The 24,884-nt window shown below is 34.5% G+C and overlaps 2 protein-coding genes across 2 annotated transcripts; both read left to right on the forward strand.

Annotated features, from left to right (window-relative positions):
* The first annotated feature begins 39 nt into the window (after nucleotides 1-39).
* Nucleotides 40-3,318, forward strand: LOC124446195. The gene is made up of 6 exons (XM_046997024.1): nucleotides 40-115; nucleotides 209-524; nucleotides 855-917; nucleotides 1,698-2,139; nucleotides 2,302-2,986; nucleotides 3,057-3,318. The coding sequence occupies exons 4-6, from the start codon at nucleotides 2,022-2,024 to the stop codon at nucleotides 3,184-3,186; spliced, it is 933 nt and encodes a 310-aa protein (XP_046852980.1). The 5' UTR covers nucleotides 40-115; nucleotides 209-524; nucleotides 855-917; nucleotides 1,698-2,021; the 3' UTR covers nucleotides 3,187-3,318.
* Nucleotides 3,319-5,918: 2,600 nt separating this feature from the next.
* On the forward strand, nucleotides 5,919-15,023 carry LOC124446532 (ras-related GTP-binding protein A-like). Its single transcript, XM_046997375.1, has 9 exons — nucleotides 5,919-6,204; nucleotides 7,424-7,523; nucleotides 8,118-8,184; nucleotides 9,024-9,246; nucleotides 9,891-9,986; nucleotides 10,817-10,939; nucleotides 12,273-12,364; nucleotides 14,096-14,211; nucleotides 14,659-15,023. The coding sequence occupies exons 1-9, from the start codon at nucleotides 6,190-6,192 to the stop codon at nucleotides 14,736-14,738; spliced, it is 912 nt and encodes a 303-aa protein (XP_046853331.1). The 5' UTR covers nucleotides 5,919-6,189; the 3' UTR covers nucleotides 14,739-15,023.
* Nucleotides 15,024-24,884: the final 9,861 nt, after the last annotated feature.

The raw sequence follows: 24,884 nt of genomic DNA on the forward strand, positions 1-24,884 counted from the left end.
CCAAGAAGTACATGGGATGCTTAGCTGTAACAATGTTTTGACAAAATCCTTTGCAGATCTTCAAATAATTTGGGAACAAACAAAATACACTTGGTGCGACGATACAGTACAAAAGGTGAGTATTTCTTTGATTTATTAAACAGTTACGCTATTCTTGACTTGCAATTCAGCCATGCTGGTGGTCTGATACAAAAGAATATTTTATCAGCGCTATTGTTGGCACCAGTCGACTTGGGCGAGCAACATTGTTTGGCAAATCTCAAGAATATGGTTGAAAGTCAAGGATAGCTGCCGCTTCAAACTCGCACTGGCCCTTTGTTCCAGTGTGTCATGGCAAAATGGACACCTACTTGAAAATGAAAAAGGGCCCATACTTACACGCAACCTTTTTAATAACAAACAATCCTGAAACTAGAGAAAGTTCTTGATATCAAAACTTGTTAGAAGTACAAATTAAGAAACACGGTCAAAAAGTTCAGGGCAGGTCGACAGGCTAAATAAATAATCTTTGAAAGCAACAAAAGGTAAGGTCCCAGGAATATTTTGGACCTGCGCGACACGTCTACGTTATCTGAAATAGAACTATTTAGTTTTTTTAAAGCATAAAAACAGCTACGGTTGTGAAATGTGAACTTGCTCTGAAATTTATTTTGTGTATATTGTTGTTCGCTCAGATATAAATACTTGAACAATTTATAGTGCGTCGTCATTTTTAGTTCTAATCACAAATGACGTCATACTCCCGTGATTGGAACACAGTTCGATGATGGTGGGCGTACCTGTGTTCCGAATTGCTCTATTTTCCTCCTCAATGTCATGACTTCGTAATCTCCCTGCGTTCCTTCTTTTTGTAGCATTGACAAACTATACTGTTGAAGGTGTTCAAGGATTGTAGCTCTTGAAGTGAAGTTCAAAAGGTGACTTGCCTTGAATCACACGTTGTTTATAGATGATAAACTTTTCCGTTTGTTGTTGGCTCATTTTTATATTTGTCTGCTGGAAAAATTGATTGATAAATGACACTCGAAGCTTTGTTTTGGTTTCAGAATCGTTGTATCGACTGTTGAGCCCCACTTAGGTCAATGGGCACACGTGTGTCAAAGAGGCGAAAAACGATCTTGTGAAATTTGAAAAGATTCGATTTATTTCATTCATAAATATGGCAACAAAGAGGCGTAACGAAGGCATTTCGATATCGCGAGTTGTTTTATCAATTGTTTTAGCGACAAAGTTAATGAATTACTGACGAAGCCACTTTACGCTTTTTGGAAATCACGATACATATATGTTTGTAACACTGTAGTTGAAAGACCAGCTACGACATAGATTTAAAAAAATTACCAACTGCTTTCGTTTAAATAACCATCTATCTTTTAAAAAATTACCGAATATTTTTTCAAGATATGCTGGTGGGGCTGAGTCTCACTCGATAGGCCCCTGAAAAAACTTTAAAAAGCCCCAAAACAGCAAAGCTCATCCCGGTGACAATGTATAATTTATTCCAGTAAGGAATACTATAATGTCGTGTGCGTGCATTGCAATGATTTATAATGTGATAAAATAGCGATAAATATTGGATTGATTTGCCGTATATTATAGTCATTTATCACCTAATTGATCCCAGCTTGTTAGGCCCATGTTAAAAGTCCCAAACTGTTTAATATAATATGTTGATGCTGGTAGAAAAATCCTTTAAGATACATGATGCTGACCGTTGTCGTTTGTTTGGACTTTTTAAAGAGATTGTGTGCATCGAGATCCAACCATGATTGTACATTGTTTTTCTGTTTTGGCGACTCATCTTAATATTACTAAAAGCTAATGCAATGACAAAAAGACAGGTGTATGTAAGCAAATCCAGTTTCAGTAAATGTACGATTTTACATATTCATATGATTAAAATGTTAAATATTTGTTGCTGTCATAGATACAATCAGTCAGCTGGTACACTCAACTCAAGTAGCATGTGTATAAGTTGCCGTGAACGTATATGATACAAAGTAGTCCATTAAAAAACTACAATGAACACAACAGATAATTCTCTTGAAACTACGAAGTTGGTTGTTTTCTGCGATTTGCTCGGCGTGACATCTAATTCGGTGCTGGCGTTTCCCAAGACTGAATATGCAACCAATCAAGGTATTGCTCTTATTACGATGTGTGTGTTGATCATTTTTACAGTATCTCTTAACGGTGTTGCTGCGTTGACCATATCAAGATCGTCACAGCTGAAGAGCAAGCCGTGTTATTTCATCATTTTTATGCAGTCTTGTATTGATCTGACAGCATGCTTTCTCACAGCCCCTCTTTTCATCTTGATGATGTTGAATGGTGTAAACGGCACCCAGGCAGGATGTATCGTTTCCACTTTGCTTGTTATCTCGACATGCTTTACGATCGGTCTCTCATCCATCAACTTATTCGCCATGACATGGGAACGGTACGTCGCGATTTTTCATCCGTATCGCTACCCGATTGTTGTCACCAAAACGAGGCTGCTATTCTCCTTGGTTTTCGGTTTTGGAATTGATGCACTCCTTCAAGGAGTGCTCGTTACTTTAACCGATGAAATGGCTATGATATACATTGCAATGAGGACAACAATTCTTTTCTTCTTTACTGCGTTTGTTTACTCAAAAATATACGTGGTCGTTCGAAGGCTGATAAGAATTGACAAGGTGCGTGCTATTGGTTTTGACAACGTCGTCAATGTTGGTCAAACTAGTGTAAAGTGGAAAGTGCTAATTCGTGAAGTCACACAAGCAAAGTCTTGTTTCTTAATTGTCGCTTGTTTTTTTACGTTTAATTTCCTGCCTGCTTTAAGTCTTGCACCTGTCATGAGAACCCTTGAAGTGTTCGAGCAAATTCTGGCGTTTACGTGGATCTTCCTTGTTATGTTCCTCAATTCATCTTTCAACTCGATTATATTTTTTTGGGCAAAAAAGTTATTGAGAAAAGAAGCAAGCAAGATTTTCGGCAGTTCATAGTAAGCTGTTCAACATTAACTTCACGTGATTGAACTTGCAAAACATTTTTATCAGATCAAACTTTTAAAGTTATAGAAAGACTATCCTTGATACTACTGCTGCACGTTTGGCTACATTACCAATTGCCAGAAAAGACGAGCTTGAGAATGAGAGCACCATTAATTGCTATTATTATATGGCAAACGTCACTTCCGGCTAAATGGCGCGCTTTGGTTGGCTCAGAAACATTTTTGCCGGTCCATTATTTTCCCGTAATCAACCACTGTCCAAAACGCGCAATTTTACTGTAAAATGTAAACAAAGTTCGTAATGCAAACAGCAAAACGCAAAATAGACGAAACAAAAAACCATTTACGAATGTGATTCGAAGGAAAAACACTTGGAAAACAGTTAAACTATCCAGACGATACCATTTGAAACGATTTATTTGTTATGGACGAAAACTAGAAAAGTAAAAACCATCCTGTAAAAACAGCAAGGACGAGAAAGAAAGCAAGCTTCGCTTCAGGTCAAATAATGTCATATAATAATCCTTTTAATAACCTCGCTTTCTCGGTCTTTACAGAGAAATTTCGGACTTCTGTCTTTTTGTACAAACCTCGCTCGGTCTGTACAAAAAGACATGGGTCCGATATTTCTCCGTAAAGACCTCGAGTTCGGTTATTAAGGGCTTAATAATTAACTACAAAAATCACCCTGTTAAACAATTTTTAAATAGTTACGTAATTTCAGATAGATAACCAGGATCTGCAATTCGCCTCAACGCTTAAATGAACGTTTTCTCTCAAACCAAAGTTTTCAGTTATGACATTTTAAGTTTATGAGTAAGAATAACGATGAAGTAAGAAATAGTACTATCACAAATGGAGTCAGCCATCAATCGAAACAAGCGTAAATTACTTTGGAAATTACTGAATGTGAGGGTTCATACACGTTTCCCTAAAAAAAATTATTGTCCTTTGGTTTGGATGCGCTTGCTTGCTTTGCATGTATCTTGCTTTATGTATTACGATAATTTATGTTCACGATATTTTTAAAATTGCATTCATATGAAAAGAGGGATATAGCCCGACTTAACAAGATCCTTCTTAACGAACTGAGATCACATGATTGCATCATGGGCAAAAAGTTATAACAGAGAACACAAGAGAAGATTGCTTATACATGAGTAACCGGAAAGGTTGCCAGCAAAAAATGAACTGCCTAGACTTGGATTAAGATGAAAAGACATTAGTGCATGAATATCTCGTTTAGAAGAGGTTTATCATTATTATAAGCTGATAAATATTACCAGAATTATTATGATTAAGAAATCCTGGAGTAAACGCCTTATATATATCTTATAATTAGTATACACCTATTCAATAAACTTCTTATGGAAACTGTAAATCACGTTAACGTTAGAGAACGAAACATTATTCGATGAAAACCTATAAGAATCACAATATCTAGCCAATAGCCTTTTAGAAGTTTTATATGTCGGGAAATCGTATGTATTTTGGGATTTAACGCTTTCAAAGGCATGTTTACCCGGCATTTGACCTCCATGCAAGTCTCTCCTGTTATCACCACAATGAAACAAATTTGCCCCCTCACTTCTTGAGCCTTTTTGACATTTTTTGTAGTTGCATGGTATTTCAAAAAGTTCATTGCAGATAATATATATTGCTCACTTGAATAAGAATGTTTGTTTCATAACATGTCCTTTACGCTGTTATTAAATTGCTGTACAAAACGTATTTGTAATTTTGTAAAATTTTACTAAGGATTGGTATTTCGGGATTCTCTGCCCCATAGTTTACCCTCACAGGACTTGAGGTTAATGGCCTTCAAGTGTGAAATCCTTAAAATATCTCTTGGTGCATTCTGATATAGGCTTTGGGGTAATGTTCACACGACGCCGGTATGAAAAAGTATAAGACCGTAACACTAGCCGTAATAGTTTGAAATGCGTAGCAGTTTGAAAACGGTACAAAACTATATCGTTTAGGTGTGAATACCTAACCGTATGGTAAGAGTTTCATTATGGTTCGGTGAAACTTTCTCTGCCACAAAACTGAAGGTTTATAAAACGGACTAAGAGCAAATTTACTAATATCAATTGACGATAAGAGCGAAGATACCCCTGTTTTGAAAAATGGGACAACAGATAATGCACTTTCTACGTGATATTGATTGATATAGAAATTTGTTTTAAAAGGCTTACATCGGCAGTCGCGCAACTGCTTTCAATGATGGGCGTGAATATAAGGAAAATCACTAAAGATAATAAATTTCAAATAAAATAAAAACATCTAACATACCCAGGAGACATTCGGGAGAGCTCGTGAGCTGATCAGTGAATGTCCGAAACCGAAGGTCGATGGTTGCACCTGCTTGAGAGTTCCCACAAACATCTCCGAGCTTTTCATAAGCCAGTGCAGACAAGAAACACATTATTTATTTATTTTTTAAATAATGAATAATAATGCAAAACTGGAAAATTTAAAGCAAACGTTTTGATTTTTTCATCAACATGTATTCATGATCGATTGCCAAGTCTCTTTAATTGATCGATTGATTTAATTGATTGAGCTCAAATTGGTTTGCACAGACTTGTCCAAACACGGCTTTGACCTATCAGCGCACGCTATTAATTGCTTTTATTTTATAAAATGAAATAAGGAATTTATCGTAAACAGTGTTACGATGTCGAGAACAATGGGAATTCAATCTCATGATGGATTATTATTAACTAATTATAGTGTGACGTCTTTAATGTAAATAGTTGTAGTTCTATGTCATATGTACTGAGTGCTTACTTGTAGTTGTTGTAGTTATTTGTCATGTTGTTGGACTGTTTCATTAAATGTAAGAACTAAACGCATTTGAGGCAAACATGAGTTCAGCCTTAAACCCAACCCCCTTCCCCAGTTTGAGCAACCCAGCGACATCACTGCACTCCTCCGTGTGTCAAAAACGAGACCGATATTTGATACTCTGTTTCTGACCCCCATACAGTGTGATACAGTTCAGTGACACCATCAAACAATCACATGATAGGACAGCAATGACAGAATGTGAGGATATTATCTTTTGTCAAGCCGATCTACTATTTTTCAATATTCAAACCGTTGTGATAGTTTCTTCAACGGAAATATATTTACATGTATTGTAGTTGAATTACTATTGAAGTACTGTAGTTGAACTATTGGGAGTCAAGATGAACAAGAAAAAGGTATACCTATCTTTGGCGAGAAATTTTGTCATATTTATGTCTTATGCTTAGCGCACACGGGAAAGGTCATGTTTTCTTGTTCGGGATATTGTGTTCGTTGTAAATATGTGGACTCTTGTTTCCAGCCTATGTTCCATACAATACGTTAGAAATTTATTTTGTTAAAATACGATAGTTCTTCCCTTGGCTGGCTAAAATTTATTGCTCATTTGGATCATTATGTAGCGAAGGAAAATGTCCCACATTGTTGAATACGCTTCGAGCAAGAATTTTTCGAGATTTGATTCTTTGTCATAGTTAAAGGCAATGTTTTATTATAGTATGACGGATTTAATGATGCTCAGTGCAAACTTCACAGCTTATAATTGCATATTTCAATCTGTCACACTTGCATTGGCAATTGTTAAACTGCTGAAGCCAGAATTACACGAAGCGAGTTGTCCACCTGGCAATGCTGAAATGTTAATGAGATCGAAGGTCCAAATTCACCGTCTTATCTTTTCATTCATTTTTCTACTCATCTTGCCAAATGCCTTACTTAATGCAATCACCTCAACTATGCTAATTCAAAGTATGCTATCATATGATAAGGATAGTTGGTGGTGTGTGGATTTCATTGTATTCCAGTTTATATCTTACGTATGTTGTGAACAAGTTTAAGTGCCCATTAGTTGTTTAGCTGAAAACCAAAAAAAATTGTAACACAAATTAAGATTTATGTTTCCATTTTTGCCGCTGAGTGCACCCCTTGGTTTATATTTTCCAGCCTTTTGCCTTTAGATCTCAGCAAAAACAGATGTGCTCTGCAGTCTGAATGGCTACTGCTGCTGTACCATGTCAGACTTTTTCGTTGAATTTTGACTTCTTTTTGTTACGATTACACAATTTTTGGGTGTGTACTACATTGAACTCTAATTGCAATTGCTTTTGTTTCGTTGTTTGCTTTATTAATATTCTATATTGACAATTCTCCTCCTTTCTGTGTAGCTATTGCTAAGTTAGGTGTACAGCACTCTGCACCTTTCCCTTCACCCCATCCACAAGTACACTACGGATGGGGTGTTTAGGATAAATATTGCTACAACTTCTTCATTTTTGATTGTATTGCTGTTTTTTATAGGTTTGTTGTGTAAAATATATTTAGCAAAGAAGATTTTTGCATAGTTGATTTGAAAAATCTATGCTTCAAACTTGTAAACTACTTGTATTCTAATTTTAGGTGCTTCTTATGGGTAAAAGTGGCTCAGGAAAGACCAGTATGAGGTCCATTATTTTTGCAAACTATATAGCTCGTGATACCCGTCGTTTGGGAGCTACAAGTAAGTTTGGCAGCATGCATTTTGTAACATTATACAGTTGTAGCTGTAATATATAGCCATTGCACTTAGGCAATTTTACACTTTTCCACTTGGAAAGTTCAGTTTGCACAAAGGCAAATTTTTTCAGTGAAAAAATTTCACTGAAATGTGAAGTTTTTTTTAACTACACTTGTTTGACAGTGTTGATCAGCATCAGTGAAAGCTATTTTATCTTAGCGAATTGTGACAATTTCATGCTTTTGAATTGCTTAGAGAGTGTAGCTGTTTTGATTGCAATTTTTGTAAAATTTACATATTTTATGATAGGTGCAGACATGCTTATTGAAAAATGCTTAGGCTTGCATGATTCTGATATTGTAGCTGAATGTATTTTTTACCACCTATCATTATCAAATATCAAAAGTAGTGCGTCATAATGAAGCTGGTCATAAATACAGGATTGTATAAAGAAGGGTACGAGTTTGGTACCTTGAAATGGTCATCAAAGCTTTCAAATTTTTAATTTTTAATTTGAGCAATTTCAAAATTGTATCCTTTTTATCCACATTGTATTTTCTATTCATCCACCCATATATATGCATTTACATTTAATAGTCGATGTTGAGCATTCTCATGTGAGATTTCTTGGAAATTTGGTGTTAAATTTGTGGGATTGTGGTGGGTAAGTTTAAAAGTAGCATTCACGTAATGGAGCACGCTCCATTTCGATTTTGTTTGGTGTCTACGTTGGCATACTGTATATTTACCTCAGTCCTAGCGGGCAACATTGAGTTTCTTTGTTATAACGTCATTTCAACGCTTTGTATCATGGTGTATTAAAATTTAAAACGTAGTGTTTATTATGAAGGATAGAAGATAAGTGTAAAGGAGACATTATTCGTTGGATCTATGTGGACTAGTTTCTGTGCCATTTTAAAAGTCGTTTATAAGAAGAGATGAACAACTATTGCGGAGTGGATTTGACAACTAAGCACTAACAAACTACCTCAATTTTTGTTCTGCTCTACAATTAATTTTTGCCAGCGAAATGCAGTTCCTACTCATTGTCAAGATTTTTCATCCGTTTGATTGTGAAAATACCGTAGCTAAATGATCCAATTTTAAACGCCCTGTCTCCAACAGCCGCCACAATACTTTTTTGTAAATATCTTTTGGGTGGGAGGCGTCTATTGGGCATAGAAAGATATATTTGGTGTTCAATTTGTTTTTTTGTTGACGCATTGTAAGGTGATGATATAAACACCTCTCTTATAAACGCTTCTTATGCATTTTACAACCCTTCCTATACTCGCCAGAATTTATTAAACGCTCCCGGCGTTTATTAGCGTTTATTAGATTGCTTACAGAGTACGTGCAGTGAAGAGTCATGAACGTTAGCGTTCGCCAATTGTGTTATATGAACGGTGTTATCTAAAAGACCTGAAATTGGTTTTTGTAAAAGCCACAATGATATGATATTTGTCGTGATTTCAATAAATATTCTTTTTTAAACTTTTTTAGTCAGGAAGCCTTTATGGAGAATTACTTTGCCAGTCAAAGAGACAGTATATTTCAGAATGTTCAAGTGCTCATTTATGTCTTCGATGTCGAAAGCCGAGAACTCGATAAGGACATGCACTACTATCAATCGTGTTTGGAAGCAATCCTCCTTAATTCTCCGAAGGCGAAAATATTTTGTCTTATTCATAAGATGGACTTGGTTCCGGATGAACAAAGAGATGAAGTGAATATTTTATCGTTTTTGAACTTTAAATGGTTTCTCCTTCGGTATTTTGAGAATTTCTCGAAGAGAAAACGTGTTATTAGACACTTGGAGTATACATAAATCATTATTTCTATTTCACTATAGCATAGATCAGTATTATGGTAATCGGTCTTTACAAGTTTATACGACATCATCGTATACTTCATGTAATGTGTGACGAGAGGGTTTCTTTAGATGAGCTGAACGGAACAGCAGAGACATACATAATTTACATTTTAATAACAAACAGTTGATGACTTGCTAATTAAAAAGTAGAAAACTGCATTTCTATTGAGTTATAGAGACACGCAGGAAGACTTGAGAGAAACGAGAAATTGTGTGGTATGCACTGTCACGAGTGCGAGTGTTTCCAAGGAATTTCGAAGCCAAATCTTACCCCCTACCACGCAAGTGGATAAAGACACGTATTTTATCTCATACTGTCGTAATTTGGACTTTTTGGGGCCGCGCGTGCAAAATGAAAGACTGCCTTAAATTTTGGCGGGAAGCAGCATATATATATCGGCAGGGGTAGCTTCACCTAGCGGTTTTTGTTTATTGTAACATGAGAAAATTTGGTTCGTTCATAGTTTTTCAAAGTATTATAAATGTTATTTTGTTAGATATTTACCGAGAGACAGAGTGACTTGGAACGTTTATCAAAGCCTTTGGAATGTACTTGTTTTAGGACGTCAATTTGGGATGAGACGCTCTACAAGGTACGCTCTACACACGTACATTAACTTTACGTACTAACGTAAGTTTGCATCTTGCTATTTAATGTTTTACGCGATGGAAGTTAAAAAATCTGAAATAGCGAGGTAATTATGCAATAATTAAATATTAACATGAAACTATGGACGGATTTTCGTATGTTTGACAGGTGTGGTGCTAAAAGTTTTAGAGGGGTGTGAGTGGGTAAAGATGTGACGTAAAAGCAAGTAGGGGAGAAAGGATTTTAAGGGTAGTCGGGAAGTGCAGCCACCGAAGGTAGTGTGGGGAGAGATGAAACAATGCCAAGAAAAGAGTGGAGTAGCTGGGGGTGTAAAAATGTTTCTTAGAGGGATGAACAATTTGAGTAGGAAGGTATAATCTAGTACTCGGGTGGCATCCCCTGTAACCCCTTTCTATCCCAAAAATATCCGTTCTTGCATCAAATATCTTTGGTTATTCGTAGTTACATGCTCTTAGAAAAAGTGTACATGCTCGTAGAATTATGAATTTGTATTTACAAGATTCATTTGATCACTTTCATTTCATTCAAAAAGCTCACGTGCAATAATTTTGTATTTATATACTGCCAATTGAAGTTCATTCGGGAAGTTTTGTACGTATTTTAAGCTGTTAGGATGTGTTGGAAAGGCCCGGTTAATCGTTCTGGCAATTTGAAGTACTGAACTCGTGCAAAATTTCGTCAAATATGCAACACTTTGCATCCTCTTACATATTTAACAAACATAAACTTTTATTGTATGAAATTAAAAGTGTATCAAAATTAAGCAAAATTATTTACTAATCACTTAAGTTTATTTTATCTTTAATATTTTAGGCGTGGTCGTCCATTGTTTACCAACTTATTCCAAACGTTAGTGAGCTTGAAGATAATTTAAGTAAATTTGCCGACATCATCGATGGCGACGAAGTTCTTTTGTTTGAACGTGCGACGTTTTTAGTAAGTATTTCATGTTATTCATTTAGTTTAATACCTACTATATAATCACATTAAACACTGTTGATTCACTTATTGAATTGTTTATATCTCATAGAATATGAGCGAAATAATAATGAACGAAACCAAACTAAATCGAAACGATTATAAAACAACTAAGTATAGAAGAGATAAAGATAACTCGGCAAATCAGGTCACGCGAAAAAGAAAAATTAAAATACTCGCATGGAGACTGGAGTTGATAACTGTCGCAAATGCGTACATTATCATACTTAATTATCATACTTCAGAAATAAATTGCAAAGCAGCATGTAACCAGGGTGTTTATAGCTATTCACTCATGTTTAAATTAACATGATATGTGAAATGTTAATCACGTCTGAAGTTTAAATTTCATCATTCTATTGCAGTATGAGTTTTTTGGTCTTCTTCCAATCTTGTGGGTCCTTGTGTTTTAACATATTAGAATCTCTTACTTGATAATATATATTTAACCGATTTAATTTTTTCAGTTGAAAGACTTTTTCTTTTGTGTCAATCAGGGCTTTCTTTGGATTTTTGTTCTTGAGCCAATCAGACTGCATATAGAACCCAAAATTTGTGTTTATCTAAAGTGATCTCTGAGCCTGAATTTATAAGATTTGCTTTGAAGTTTTCGCACTTTTTAAATACCCAGGCAACCACATGTATATACTAAGTCTAAAAATGGTCTGATTTTCTTGTTATGTCACAAGTTTGCAGCAAGTGGATACCACTCATACCACGTTCACTGGAAAAGTAAAAGATGATCGTGAAATATAATTCCACGACACGTAATATCAAAATAAAAGCAACCTGTTAATCACAGATTAATACGTCAATATAGACATATTGTATTAGTACGGTGTGTTTCAAAAAAGTGAATCGAACTTAGGGCCTGTTTACATAATCTCGGGCAAATGGGACGGGATGCTTATCCAGATCCTGCGCGTAATGTTAATTCTAATCAGTGTTTGTATGATCCCGCCACTTATACCGCCTTGACGAGATCTCGGTCTTTGCTGCCGGGATATCGCTTGACCCAGACGAGAAATTAGCCATGTAGACATTTTATCCCGGTTAGCGGGGATAATGACATCGGGTAAATTATCGTCGTTTTGACGTTAGCATTGGCAAAACAATTGTGTTTCGCTTACTTATACACTCAAGCAAAACAGCCAACCCACCAAGCATTTGAAAATCAAATAAAAAATACATAGTGCACAGAAAAATTACCAACTGACTGCTGACCGACGTATTCTCTAAAAAACTAAGTTGTTTTTCAGTTTTTCTATACCTCATCTCGACTGTTGTATAGGTTATATCGCACTGTCAGAGGAAAGAACATAAAGATGTGCACCGCTTCGAGAAAATCAGTAATATCATTAAACAATTCAAATTGAGTTGTAGGTATGTATGTGTTATTTGAATTTTACCAGCCGACGATCGAGCGTGCGTGGCTGTACGAAATTATTCATCTGGAAGGAATGCATGCTGCGTCTGAACGTTCAAACTAACATTTAGAGTCTGTTCTTCTGCGACTTTCATTTGTTTTTGGTGCAAAGTTTCCATGGAAACTTTGGATTATTGGGATAAGTGGCAAAAATTCAAACGAGTCATCCATGGTGTAAACTTTACGGGGGGTGGGGGTGTCTACAACAACGTTCATTTTACGTTTGTGAGTTATTTAGTGATGTCTTACTAATGCTTTACAGATTATGAAGAAACAAATTCTCATTCACATTAAGTCACATCAACTAAGACATTTATTTGACTGTTAGCAAGATAAACAAACGATTTTTTCAATACCTCAAGATCAAGTTAACACGTTAACGTTGCACCCTCCGTTTTACCCCCAGCAGCTCTATTCTTCAAAAGAAATTGTCTACATGCGCATGCGCCCTTATTGCGCTATAGGTAATAATGGCACTAAACATTGAGTGCCTGTGTATGCTTAGTATGCACTGACAAAAGCCATTGAAAAATACAAAACATTTTCGCTGCAGTTAAAACGGTATTTTTTTTCAATGTGATGACACCTTCTGAAGATTTTTAAGTCGCAATGTAGAATAATGTCGAGAATGTCGAGAAAATTTTACAACCATATGTATTAACTGTGAGCTTTTAACCTCTACTGTCATATGAAAAGGGTGAGAACGATTCTGCATCATACTCAACCCGAAACAAATTCATTAGAATGTCAAAAATTCTCAAATATTTTTACTTCTTTATTGCTGAGTACCACGTCACACATCAAACTTTTTTATAAAGACTTTATAGGGAAATAAAGACTTCAAAGAAACGTGTACAATTTGTAATTGCAATTAAAATTACTGGTACGAAGAATTGTGCCATAAGCAGACTGTTCAGTCTGGAGCATGCTCTTCTAAAATTATTTCAGTCCAACACTTTTGAAAATTTATTTCAGTTTTGCAATCTTTTAAACGGCATGGCTAGACATAAGTCATCGCAACGATTTGTGTTTGGAATGTTGAACTACATTTGTCTTTTGAAACTTTGCACTATCCTTGGATCCGTACTGGTGTTTTAAAGCATACGTACTCTTACGCATGTAAAAAACCTTTTCCGTTTGATTTTACTACCTATTTTGAAATATGAATTTGCACTTAGTGCTTAGTTTGTGCCCACCGTTTGTATGGTGCTATGAATGAAGGAACGTATCGTTGTATGAATGGTATTTTCGTTAAGTGTGCTTTTCCATCTGTTTTTCAATGTAGGTTTTTTTCCTTTAAATTAAAGCTCAAATCGGCTTTGTTTGACAACCAAATAGCTAAGCCGTTAAAGTATTTAAAATTCACATAGATGTCGTATGAATGGGTTTTTTGTCAAGCTATACGCCGAAATATTGGTGGCGAAGAAAAAATTAAACTGACATTTTCATGGAAAAGACAAATTTCTAGACAATTGCTTTGTATATTTGTGTGATTTGTGCTAAATTTATGTAAATACATGGTTACTCATTGACACAATTAGATTAATTAGTTTATTGGTAAATAAACTAATGATTTCCACTTATTTTGCTCTGCTGTCAACCAATCACAGTGGACAAATATTCATAGTTATATTATTAAGTAGCAAAAATTATGATTGAATCATCAGGACTGTTTTATTTTGTTTCAGCAAACTGCATGCTCATTTTCAAAGCATGGAAGTACGAAATTCAAGTTTTGCTGCATTTATCGACGTGTTCACGGCGAATACTTACGTCATGGTTATCATGTCCGACTCCAGCATTTGTAAGTGTTTATTTATGATTAAATGAAGATATGATCTTCGCACTTTGCTGGACAATTTAAGCAATTGCCTCATGAACCAGAAAAATTCAGGTGACTCAACGGGATTCGAAAGTCTTCGATGCTTAATCGCAGAGGTCATGGGTTCGAATCCCGTTGAGTCACCTGAATTTTTCAGGTTCATGAGACAATTGCTTAAATTGTCCAGCAAAGTGCGAAGATCATATCTTCATTTAATCTCAAATACCGCACTGCATATAACATTCTGTCATATGTTTATTTATGAGTTGATAATTTCTGAAATTTAGTGATAAAGAGCTTGGCTCTTGTATTATGTTACTATCCGTCTTTAATTTGTTTTACGATAAAAAATACATAATAGTTTCAGTGTTCTTCATCATTTTTTTAAATGAAATAAGTATATATTGTTCTATTTGTTTTTCATTGTAGCATCCGCTGCCACTCTGATTAACATCCAAAACGCGAGAAAACATTTCGAGAAACTGGAAAAGAAACCTATGAATACCTAACGATAACAAATATTTGCTATTATGAAATGGCAGATTTGCACTTGCCGTTTCGTTCCTTATACTATATATATTAGAGCCTGACTGGCTGGCCCTCTCACTAATTCGATTTTCTTGTTTGCGTGGGGAAATCCCCTGCCAGATGAGTTATTTAATGATGTTGGTGCACCGTTCGACAAATGGTAGTCTATGAAACTGATTATCTTTTTGAAAGAGTGCACCAGCTCAAAATTTAATATTTGTATTTATACAATTCAATAGTAAAATAGAAACATTGCACACATTTTTTGTAAGAGGTAACGTTTTGTTTTGGGGCAGATAATCCAATTGTGAAAGATGGCTCATTTGATTTGGTGAAGACGTTGGTAGTTGTACAGAATTTTATTAAATTTGTTATATGTTATTGACATTAGTTGAAGGAGCATAATGGCTGTGTTACTCTTGAGTTACACTAGCAAATAGCACAAAAAATTTTAACAAATAATTTGGTCTCTAAATGGAGCAAAAAATGGATATGTTGATCTGAGTAGATCGCATCCTACTCATAAGCCTTTCATTGTCATCGACTTTTGCTACAGGCAACGTAAACAACCATATTTGATGTATCTTACTACTATGTGGATCTGTGCTGTTAATCTATGCGTGTCACAAATCACTAATACAGTGCCCATGGCTTATGTGATTCATAACTCACATGTAAATACACCACATGTTAAATTTCATATATGGCAGTGAGAAACAAAATTACATCTACGAAACACTGTAATATATTTGACTTGGTTAATTTGACTAGAGATGGTTTAGTGGTTAGGGTTAGGTTAGGGTAGGGTTAGGGTGAAGAAACTGCTGAAGGAGCAATTAAATAGCAAGTAATTAGGTGCTTGAGAATTACGTACACGTGATTTGCACCGTTAGCATGGCTTTTCTTCACTCCTTTGGCACCTTTATAGCTTATTATCTTAGTGATGTTGGTTTCTTTAGACTGTACCCTTCCCCAAAGAATAATTTTTTCAAACTTTGACACTTTTTAGCGACTGCAAGAGAATAGGCGCATATTGAAGTACTAAACCACCGTGGGCAGTCTTCAAGTAATTTTCCTACTCGACTGTAAATTGTAGACAAAGTGTATTTTCTTGTTGCAACCATTGCGAACACAAAAGGAAATAAGTTACTTGTTGCAAGAATGGTGGACGTCAGATTACAAAGGCGCTGTGATCCTTTTTTTTTTACTTGTTTATTTTCCAAATTGTAAACATAAATGGAAACCTTAAAATCGATTGAAATCTTGTAAGAAAAAGCTCTATTTATTGTTCTATTAAATCACTAGTTTAAGCTCTATTATTTGTTCTATTAAAATAACTAGTTCCAGATTCGGTTATCCATTTCCAAGATTATTTATTCATAGTTAATTATGCATTTGTGTTCAATGCAAAATGATATTTTCAGTTTATTAATGATGTGTCTTCCTAGGCCACACTCGTCTATATTCACGAAAACGAAAACTAAACGAAAATTCGTGCACGAAATACATGCCAGACACGACGAAAAATCACAAGCATGTTTGCAAAGATCGGCTAATACGTAAACGGCATTATTGCTGGATGTGTTTCTGTAGTATCTTTTGCAGTAAAACAAGAGAAAAAGAGAAAAGTGTCTTCTGGCAAAATGTACTCAAAGAAGAGCAAGCAAAACAAAAAATAGGTACGCAGGGTGTACACGTGGGTAGCCTATCAAGTAAATAGGGCTAATGAAGTAGATAAATGAACATAATTCAAATAAAATTCTATATTTAATACCATTTACACCAAACTCGTTCAATATTTTACAATTAATTTTAGTTTTTTGACTAAGTAAATGTTTAGCCATTTCTGCATTTTTTGAACGTTTTAGCTCAGATTGCACATCCCATAAATGCATGTGCTCACAAGAATCGCATCAAGGAAAGTAAGTAACGTCATTTAGATTTCTTGCGACCTTTAAAGGTTTTTCTCACTGAAAACCATTTTTTCTACAGTTGAGTTTTAAAAACTTTTTCTGACGTTTCTTAGATCTTGTTCAGAAAACGTTATTCCTCCTAACCATGAATACCGTATTTGTTTGAGCAAGTGCAGCGGTGCTAATTTAATTTTTTCACCACACATGCGGTGTTTATTGGAGGGAAGCGCTAGCTCGGGGGCGGCGTTTGTTCGAACAAATACGGTAAACACGACGTGTTTATGACATGTTATGCAACATAATTATACTGGGAATTAATTGTGTTTTGCGCCAACGGGTCGTGTTTTTTATTTACTTTTTTCTAATCACGTTTTGAAAAGTGTATATATTTCCAAAGATTTTGTGTTTATTTCAAACAATGTTTGATAGTAAACGCTTTGCTCAGTGATTACAAGTGATCGAAAGTATTTTGTATTTCCTGTTTATGGATTTTATAGTTTGACACGTATCATATTTCACTAGATGTAAAATTGTAAACCACACAAATAATACTTGTATTTCGCACAATATTCGAAAGCAAAATTAATTCATTTGCTTTCGGCGTTTGATTAAACTACTCTAAGTCTGGATTAGTAAATCGAGCGATGTATAAGCAATGCGAAAAGTGCCAAATTAGACCTATTACCAGTCGATTATATTATATACATGAGATTGTATTAGGAAGTTTGTTTATTTGAATCTCCGTAAGTACAGTCCTCGATGCTTAAGAGCAGAGCGTAAATATTGGTGAGAAGAAGAAAATACACAAAAACTACAATTTCATCCCGACAAGCCTGTTTCGTGATTTCTCACTCTTCAGGAGATAATATTAAAGATTGTATTATATACATTGTATTATACACAAATAATAAACGACGCGATCAACTGGGTTTATTTAACAATTTGATTAAAGAAATACAAAAACCGAACAAAAAAACAGACTTATAAAATACTTGCGAATAACGACAAATTCTTTTTCTCGCATCAGATTTATAAAAACTTATGCCACTGGCCACCCCGCCATCTTTGTGTATGCACGAAAACGAAATTTTCGTTGAGTTTTCGTTCAAGATTTCGGCGGCAGTTTTCGTTCTAATTTTCGTCGATATAGACGATATTGTGGCCTAGTTAGTCTAGTAATTATCGATCCATAGAAACCTTGATATTTCTGCAGTAAAAAAGATCGTCATTGGCATCACTTTGTCATCATAGTCAGTCAAACGAGAAAAAAAGCTTTCGTTAATGGTAAAATTGTGATTTATGCTCTTGGGCAATCATTCACTACCACTATCACGTGGTATATATAATATATTAATCCTAAAACGGTTTTTTATATGCACATGAAAAACATGTGACTTGGACGAGATTTGAACTCGCACCTTCGGGAACTCGCATGTTTTTCATGTGACTATCACGTGGTGAAAGCGTTGTTGCTATTGGTCGAAAACTGGAATGCGAGAAAGCAATTTTTGATCCCAAAATGTCATTTTTTGGTGAAATAATTTTTTTAAATTTATAGCAACAAGACGTGACACGTCGTGTGAAATGTTGTGGTTCAACAAAAGCTGTAATGCTGGTGTAAACAAACCTGTTATTGAATGGGATGATCTAGATTTTTTTTGAGCGGTAACATTTTGAGAATCTTGCTATTTGGTATGAGTATTTTGTTTAGTTCATACGGTGGCTCACAAGGGCCACCACACAAAATAAAAATATTAATACACACACAAAATAAAAATACACACACAAAATACATTATACACACACAAAATAAAAATACACACACAAAATAAAAATACACACACAAAATAAAAATACACAAAATAAAAATACACACAAAATAAAAATACACACACAAAATATGATTGCGGGCGCTTGCAGTGTCGGCTTCCTCGGAATTGCTCGTAATTGATCGCTTTTGTTTTCAAAGTTCTAATGGTTCCAACTTCCAGAGTACATAACAAAATTCACTGATTTCACTGTGATCAATTATTTCAAAGTTGCTTACGATATTGCTCGTACCTGAAAGGACATTATTGCTCGACCAGTTATAAACAGCTTTTGTTGAAGTTAACGGACTTGCAGAGCAACTTCGTCATTGACGCTTCAGAACATTTTGGCAACAAATTCACTTCGTCATGATTGTGCACCACAGTTGGCACAAAACATAATTATGCCAGGATTATGCAAGAGCTTGCTTTCGATTCCTTTCCAAATGTAATTTCAAATGTTTCGCAGTTGAAACAGTTAAATACGACGACAAGTCGACCACATGTTAAAATCACAATTAGTGAATTACACATATCTGATTACAAACTGATAATATGATAGTCAGACCATCAGAGAATGCAAGCGCCCGCAATCATATTTTGTGTGTGTATTTTTATTTTGTGTGTGTATTTTTATTTTGTGTGTGTATTTTTATTTTGTGTGTGTATAATGTATTTTGTGTGTGTATTTTTATTTTGTGTGTATTTTTACTTTGTGTGTGTATTAATATTTTTATTTTGTGTGGTGGCCCTTGTGAGCCACCGTAAGTTCAATTTTCGAATAGTAAATGGAATAATACTAAAAACTTAACAAAAAGCCAAGAGAAAAACAATCTATTAAAACCCACTTTTAGTATCTAAAATTAATATTTTTGTTGCCATATTCCGCAATATTTCGTAAAACAGAATTAAAAGAGAAACAATTAAGGCAAGTCATAAATAATAAAATCGTTATTCGTAATATTAGGGACTGTTCACATTAGCCAGGTAGCCGGGATTTGATTCAGCAAAGCGTTAAATCATTTTGGCAAATGGATTAAATACTTCACAACAAAAAACGTATTTGAGAAATTTCTCCATTCTCTGACTTTGCAAATTCACAAAGCCATTAAAATGAAAAAAATAATTTAGCCTGATTTGAAAATTAAAGTTGAAAATTAAAGGTTGTAGCTAAGTTTCGTGCTTAACATTTTTAATCCTTTCAATGACTCAAAATCATTTCACGCCTCGCTGAATTCTGGTCACAGAGCTGATATGAACAGCAACTTAATTGTGTATTTCATGCATCTTTGATTTAGAGAATCAGTGATTAGAAGAACCGAAGTATTTTGCGCTATTGTACCATCATCCTGCAACACCAGTCTGCACGGATTGAAACTATTTTTATTTGAGTTAAAATATCGAAATAAATTTTTTTCTGGCATTTGCTTTTTTCATTTTTCAATACTTAAGTTTCCTTTAAGAATTTAATAAAGATATGGAGACCGAGAAGATGAAAGAGGCTTTCTAAGGCTATAGAATATTTAACCGATAGATTACCTTTAACCTTTGTTTTTACAATAATAGGTATGACGTCATTCGTGATAAGAACTGCAAAAGAGGCCACGATTCGTCACTTTTTAGTCTTTTCATAAATTACGTCATACCCGTGTATTTAATACTGAGTAGAAAACGATTAAATGTAACCTATTTGTTAAATAACCATGTTAGGTTGATAGGCTGATTATATTAAATATTACGATATCAACATCGAAAACACTGCTCTTCTATCACAGTTTATACAAACTACTTTCACAACTTAAATACACCAGCCTCTTAGTATAACTTCTTCTGATACAATCTTTAGCAATCGAGTAAAACAAACGTATATTGAAGTCGTAATAACGTTAATAAACGTAAGTGATAAAAAGAAGCGTAATGTTTGAATTAAAAAAAACCTCTGTGCATCAATGAATTGATCAAATCCCTAGATACCTGACTATTTGCTCCACAAGCTCCACAGGTCCCAGAACCCCCTTCCTTAATCTACTATTGTAAATTACTAGTTTATGGATGAAATTTTATAAAAATAACTTTATGCTGTAAATTAATCTTTTAGTTCTTCCTTGTGATATGTCACCTTGTCAAAATAGAGGCACATGTGTAAATCAAGACGATGGAAGTTTCAAACGTATCTGCACAAACGATTTTCATGGATTCACTTTCAAAGACGGAGGTATTTGAGTTCCTTGCTCAATTCTGTAATTCAATAAATCTTTTACTTGCAGTAAGATCAACACACCTTTCTAAAGTTAATAAAACTATTCCAATTGAAATTTCTGTTTTACTACCGCCATTCTCTGAGCTGATCTTTAAACTCTTTTTTATAGTATTTTTGTTTGAATCCAAAGTATTGCGAGGTGAAAATAATTGGATTGAGAAACTTCAAAGCTGGCTGCCATCATACTTAAGAAACAAGAAAATAGTTCTTTGTTATCAAGCGTCAGTCGACGGATGGGCGTCAACTACATCTCATGAGCAATGCGATTCAAAGGGGCCTACATATGTCTTAATAAGAAATGGTTATATGTGTTCGGAGGCTTTTCATCTAAATCTTGGGGAGGTAATTATTAGAAAAATGTTAAGTCTACTAGAGATAAGGAAATCTTTAAATGGACGACTTAAAATATCTCTAAAATCTCGTATGTGGAGGGGCTTATAAAAAACGGTTTGTGTAATGCTCAAATAGGTTTCGTTAAGTAAGCTTCATTAATTTAACAAATTCTATCTGATTCAATGAGAATTCAATCTCATTCATAATTTGATGTCTTAATCATTTTTCACATACTATCATCTAACTTTATACACATCAAGTTTATATTCATAAGTTAGAGTTTTAGCAGAATTATCCCTTCCCACAAAAAACGGCTTGAAATGCCTGTGTGTAGTTTTTTTTTTAGTTATGTACGTTTATCATTTGTTTTTTTTTATCGTAGGTATGTCTCGCTACATTAATGCAAATAACTCCTTCATTTTCTCTTTGTTAAATCGAGATAATCTGCCAAAATTTAAATCTTTTCCTAAATTTCCAACACATGGAATGTACACAAGAAATGATTTTGGACCCACATTTGGATCTGGGCACGATTTGTACATCGCCAATAACGCTCGTTTCAACACTCATCCGTATGCAAATTTTGGATATAGATACAAACTTCCTAATGCTTACATTTATGTTACTATAATAACACGACGTTTGTTTGCTGGCAGCTACAAATACAATCCCGATGAGGTGGAAGTATATTTTTTACCTCCAAATAATGAAAACCAAAGGCGGCTTAAGTAATTTATTTAATGTCACGATCTGTATGTTTGTAAGGCACGTGTGACTGTATTTGAAGTTAATATCTTATAATTAGTAAAAATTATCTTTAGAGTTAATAGTAAAATAATGTAAATGATCTTTTTCAAATATATCTATAGATGAAAACGCTCTACATAAATGATTTAATACATATGTCTGTCTTTCTGAAAGATGTTATATTTTTCCAACCACTTTCTTGTTTACAAGTGGCATTAGCAGTAACGTTCCTGTCCATTTTTGGTAACTTAGCAAACAAAAAATCAAGAAAATTTCCAATATGCATATTATTTAATTATTCGTGTTTGCACAGCTTTTCACCACCAAGTTGGCACCACGATCCAAGAACAAGGTAAAAATATTTTTTTATAAAATGTTCGTCGTTCATTTGTGACCAGTTTCAAAATTATCATAAGTAAACGCATGCTTTAGGGATATTAGTGATTAAATGTCCCTCAAACCGAGGGAGGTTTAGTAAAGGTCCGGCAATCAAAAAAGTAAAACAAAATAAAGCCAGCCATAACTGCAAATATAAGCAATGTATTTTTTCCAAAAAAAATATTCCACTTATTAAGTTTGATGCGTCCAGACACGTCAAGCAGTCTTCGATAAAAGGGAGACAACCTTACTTTAACGTTAGCGAAAATTGTAGGTATAAAGAGGAAAATAGGACGAACACCTTCAAAATTCAAGTCGGTTCACAAAAATGCAATACCGACTGTTTTATTAAAGACCGCATCTAATGAAGTTGCTAAAGGATTTGCATGCTGAAAAAATCTTAACTAGCGGACACTTTCATACATATTATCCCTGCTGTTAGATCTTTAAAACATACAAGTTTAACAAGAAAGGTAATCCCCTCTTTGCCTCCCTTCATAACACTCTTGTTTAGAGGTTAAAACAAAAATTTTGTAGTGAATTGGGATTTGAAAAATGTGTTTACAGGATAAAGCTTCCTTTGTGATACTAATTGGCATTGATACACATGACTGTGACATTATGAATTGTGACACTAAAAGCTCACACACACTCAGTGAGTGCAACATAAAAATCATGCCCTATACAATTAATGGCAAAGTTTTTTCTCCTGCAGGACTGTATTTAGAATTTAATTAAGACTTTTGCTTAAATATTTTATCTGAAGCGACCAGAGGAGTAACAAAGCCTTCCGCACGTAATTATTAGATTATTTTGAATTCATCTCCGCCCCACGAAATGAGTGTAAAGGTACGTGAGCTTTTAAAACATACGCATTTCGATATATATCTCTACAAGCGACAATTTTTGGGAAGATATAAAATCCTTTTTCAAGAAACAAATTGCGAAAATTCAGAGCATGAATATAACACTTTTGATGACGATGACAAAAATCCCGGCAGCTTTTTGAGTGATTTATAATACAATTATCACATCAAATTTATTGCCTATCTTGAACATTGACACAAGCCATGCTAAATCATTCGCCATCTCGTCGATGTAAAGTATTTTATGTGCTGTTTATCGTTCTGAAGTGCATATGAATAAAAAAATTTGGTCATTGACATAAGAGTGGTCGTTTATAAGGAGGAGAAAAACCTCTTCCATGAGCTAAACATCCAAATCACCTCATAACGATTTGAAACGATATTTTCTCTCCATTGATATCTCCATTTTAAATATTTTTGCAAAAGTCTTGCCATCAATGAAAAAATCAGTTTTTATTGCATGGTAAGAGAGAAAAATCTGTCATTAACTGGGAATAAGTGAATGTTGTTGCCTAGTAAAGAGAAATCCAAAAAAAGCATGCCTTCAAAAATGTTTGCAATTTATCTGCTGTCCATGCACAACACGATGATTGCTAGAACTACTATTGTAATTTAGGGATTCGAACCTTTTTAACAGTTTATGTTTAATGTTATTCTAAATACTATTAAGAGAAAAGTTTTTTTAAAATAGACATGTTTCGACATCTCATGATGCTATCTTCAGTATGAGTGAAATAATAAATGATACAAGGTTTATATAAAAGTAATATGATACATAAATTACAACAATAAAAAGGAAATAAGATAAATTAATGGGGAGCGTCCAAGCGAATTATAAACTAAATATTGTATTGAATTTAAAAACCTGAGCATTGAGGTCAGGAGTGCTTCTTTGATTTTAAGGGAGAATGAGGTGTCGGCAGTGTCGATGATTTTGAAGCAAGAGGGTGAATAGTTGGTTTTACATGAGTGAGATTTAAGAAGGTGTCGGTAGATATGAAAGTTTTTGTCTGTTGTGGTATGTTCCCTGATTCTGGTGGATAAATGGCGCGAAGTTTCGCCAATGTATCGGGAATTACATCCCGCGCAATTGAATTCATATATCACCATAGATTTAATTGAATCAGGGATTAGGTCTTTGAATGAGAAAAGGTTTTTGATTTTGAATGATGTGAAAATTAGTCGAATGTCAATATCTGTACAGAAGCGTTTCATAATGTTTGTTAGTCTCAATAGTCTGCGTTGTGTGTGTCATGAGTAATGTCCGATGTATGATAGTTTGAAGTATAGAGTTGTTATTTTGGAATTTTCATTTGTCTTGGTCGTGATCGTCGTGTCAGGAGTTTCGGTGTCTAGTTTGAGGTTGTTGCTTTGTTTGTTGTCGAGATATCTTTTTACGGTTCTGTTAATAAAGGGTAGTGGGAAAGAGTTTCGTTAAAGAGTGGATGTGATGTTTTTTATGTCTCGTTGAAAGCCATTGTTCGTATTGTTAAGTTTGTATGATCTGTCGATTAGTGTGCGTATAAGTCCGGTTTTGTATGAAAGTGGTGTGAAACTAAAATAATTCGTCAGAAGTCCTGTGTATGTTAGTTTGTGGTATGTAGATGTTGTACTGCTGTCATGGGATTTTGTTTGTAAAATGTCAAGAAATGGCTGTTGATCTTGTTGTTCAGTTTCAAATTAAAATCTAATGTTTGCGTGCTGTGTGTTAATGTACTTATAAAACTTCATGGCCTCAGTTTCGTTAGTAAAAACACAAAAAATATCGTCAACGTATCTGCGGTAAAATATTGGTTTAGTGTCGTAGTCAGTTTCGTTCATG

This window comes from Xenia sp. Carnegie-2017, unplaced genomic scaffold (assembly GCF_021976095.1).
Source record: "Xenia sp. Carnegie-2017 unplaced genomic scaffold, XeniaSp_v1 HiC_scaffold_22, whole genome shotgun sequence".
NCBI classification, from domain to species: domain Eukaryota; kingdom Metazoa; phylum Cnidaria; class Anthozoa; order Malacalcyonacea; family Xeniidae; genus Xenia; species Xenia sp. Carnegie-2017.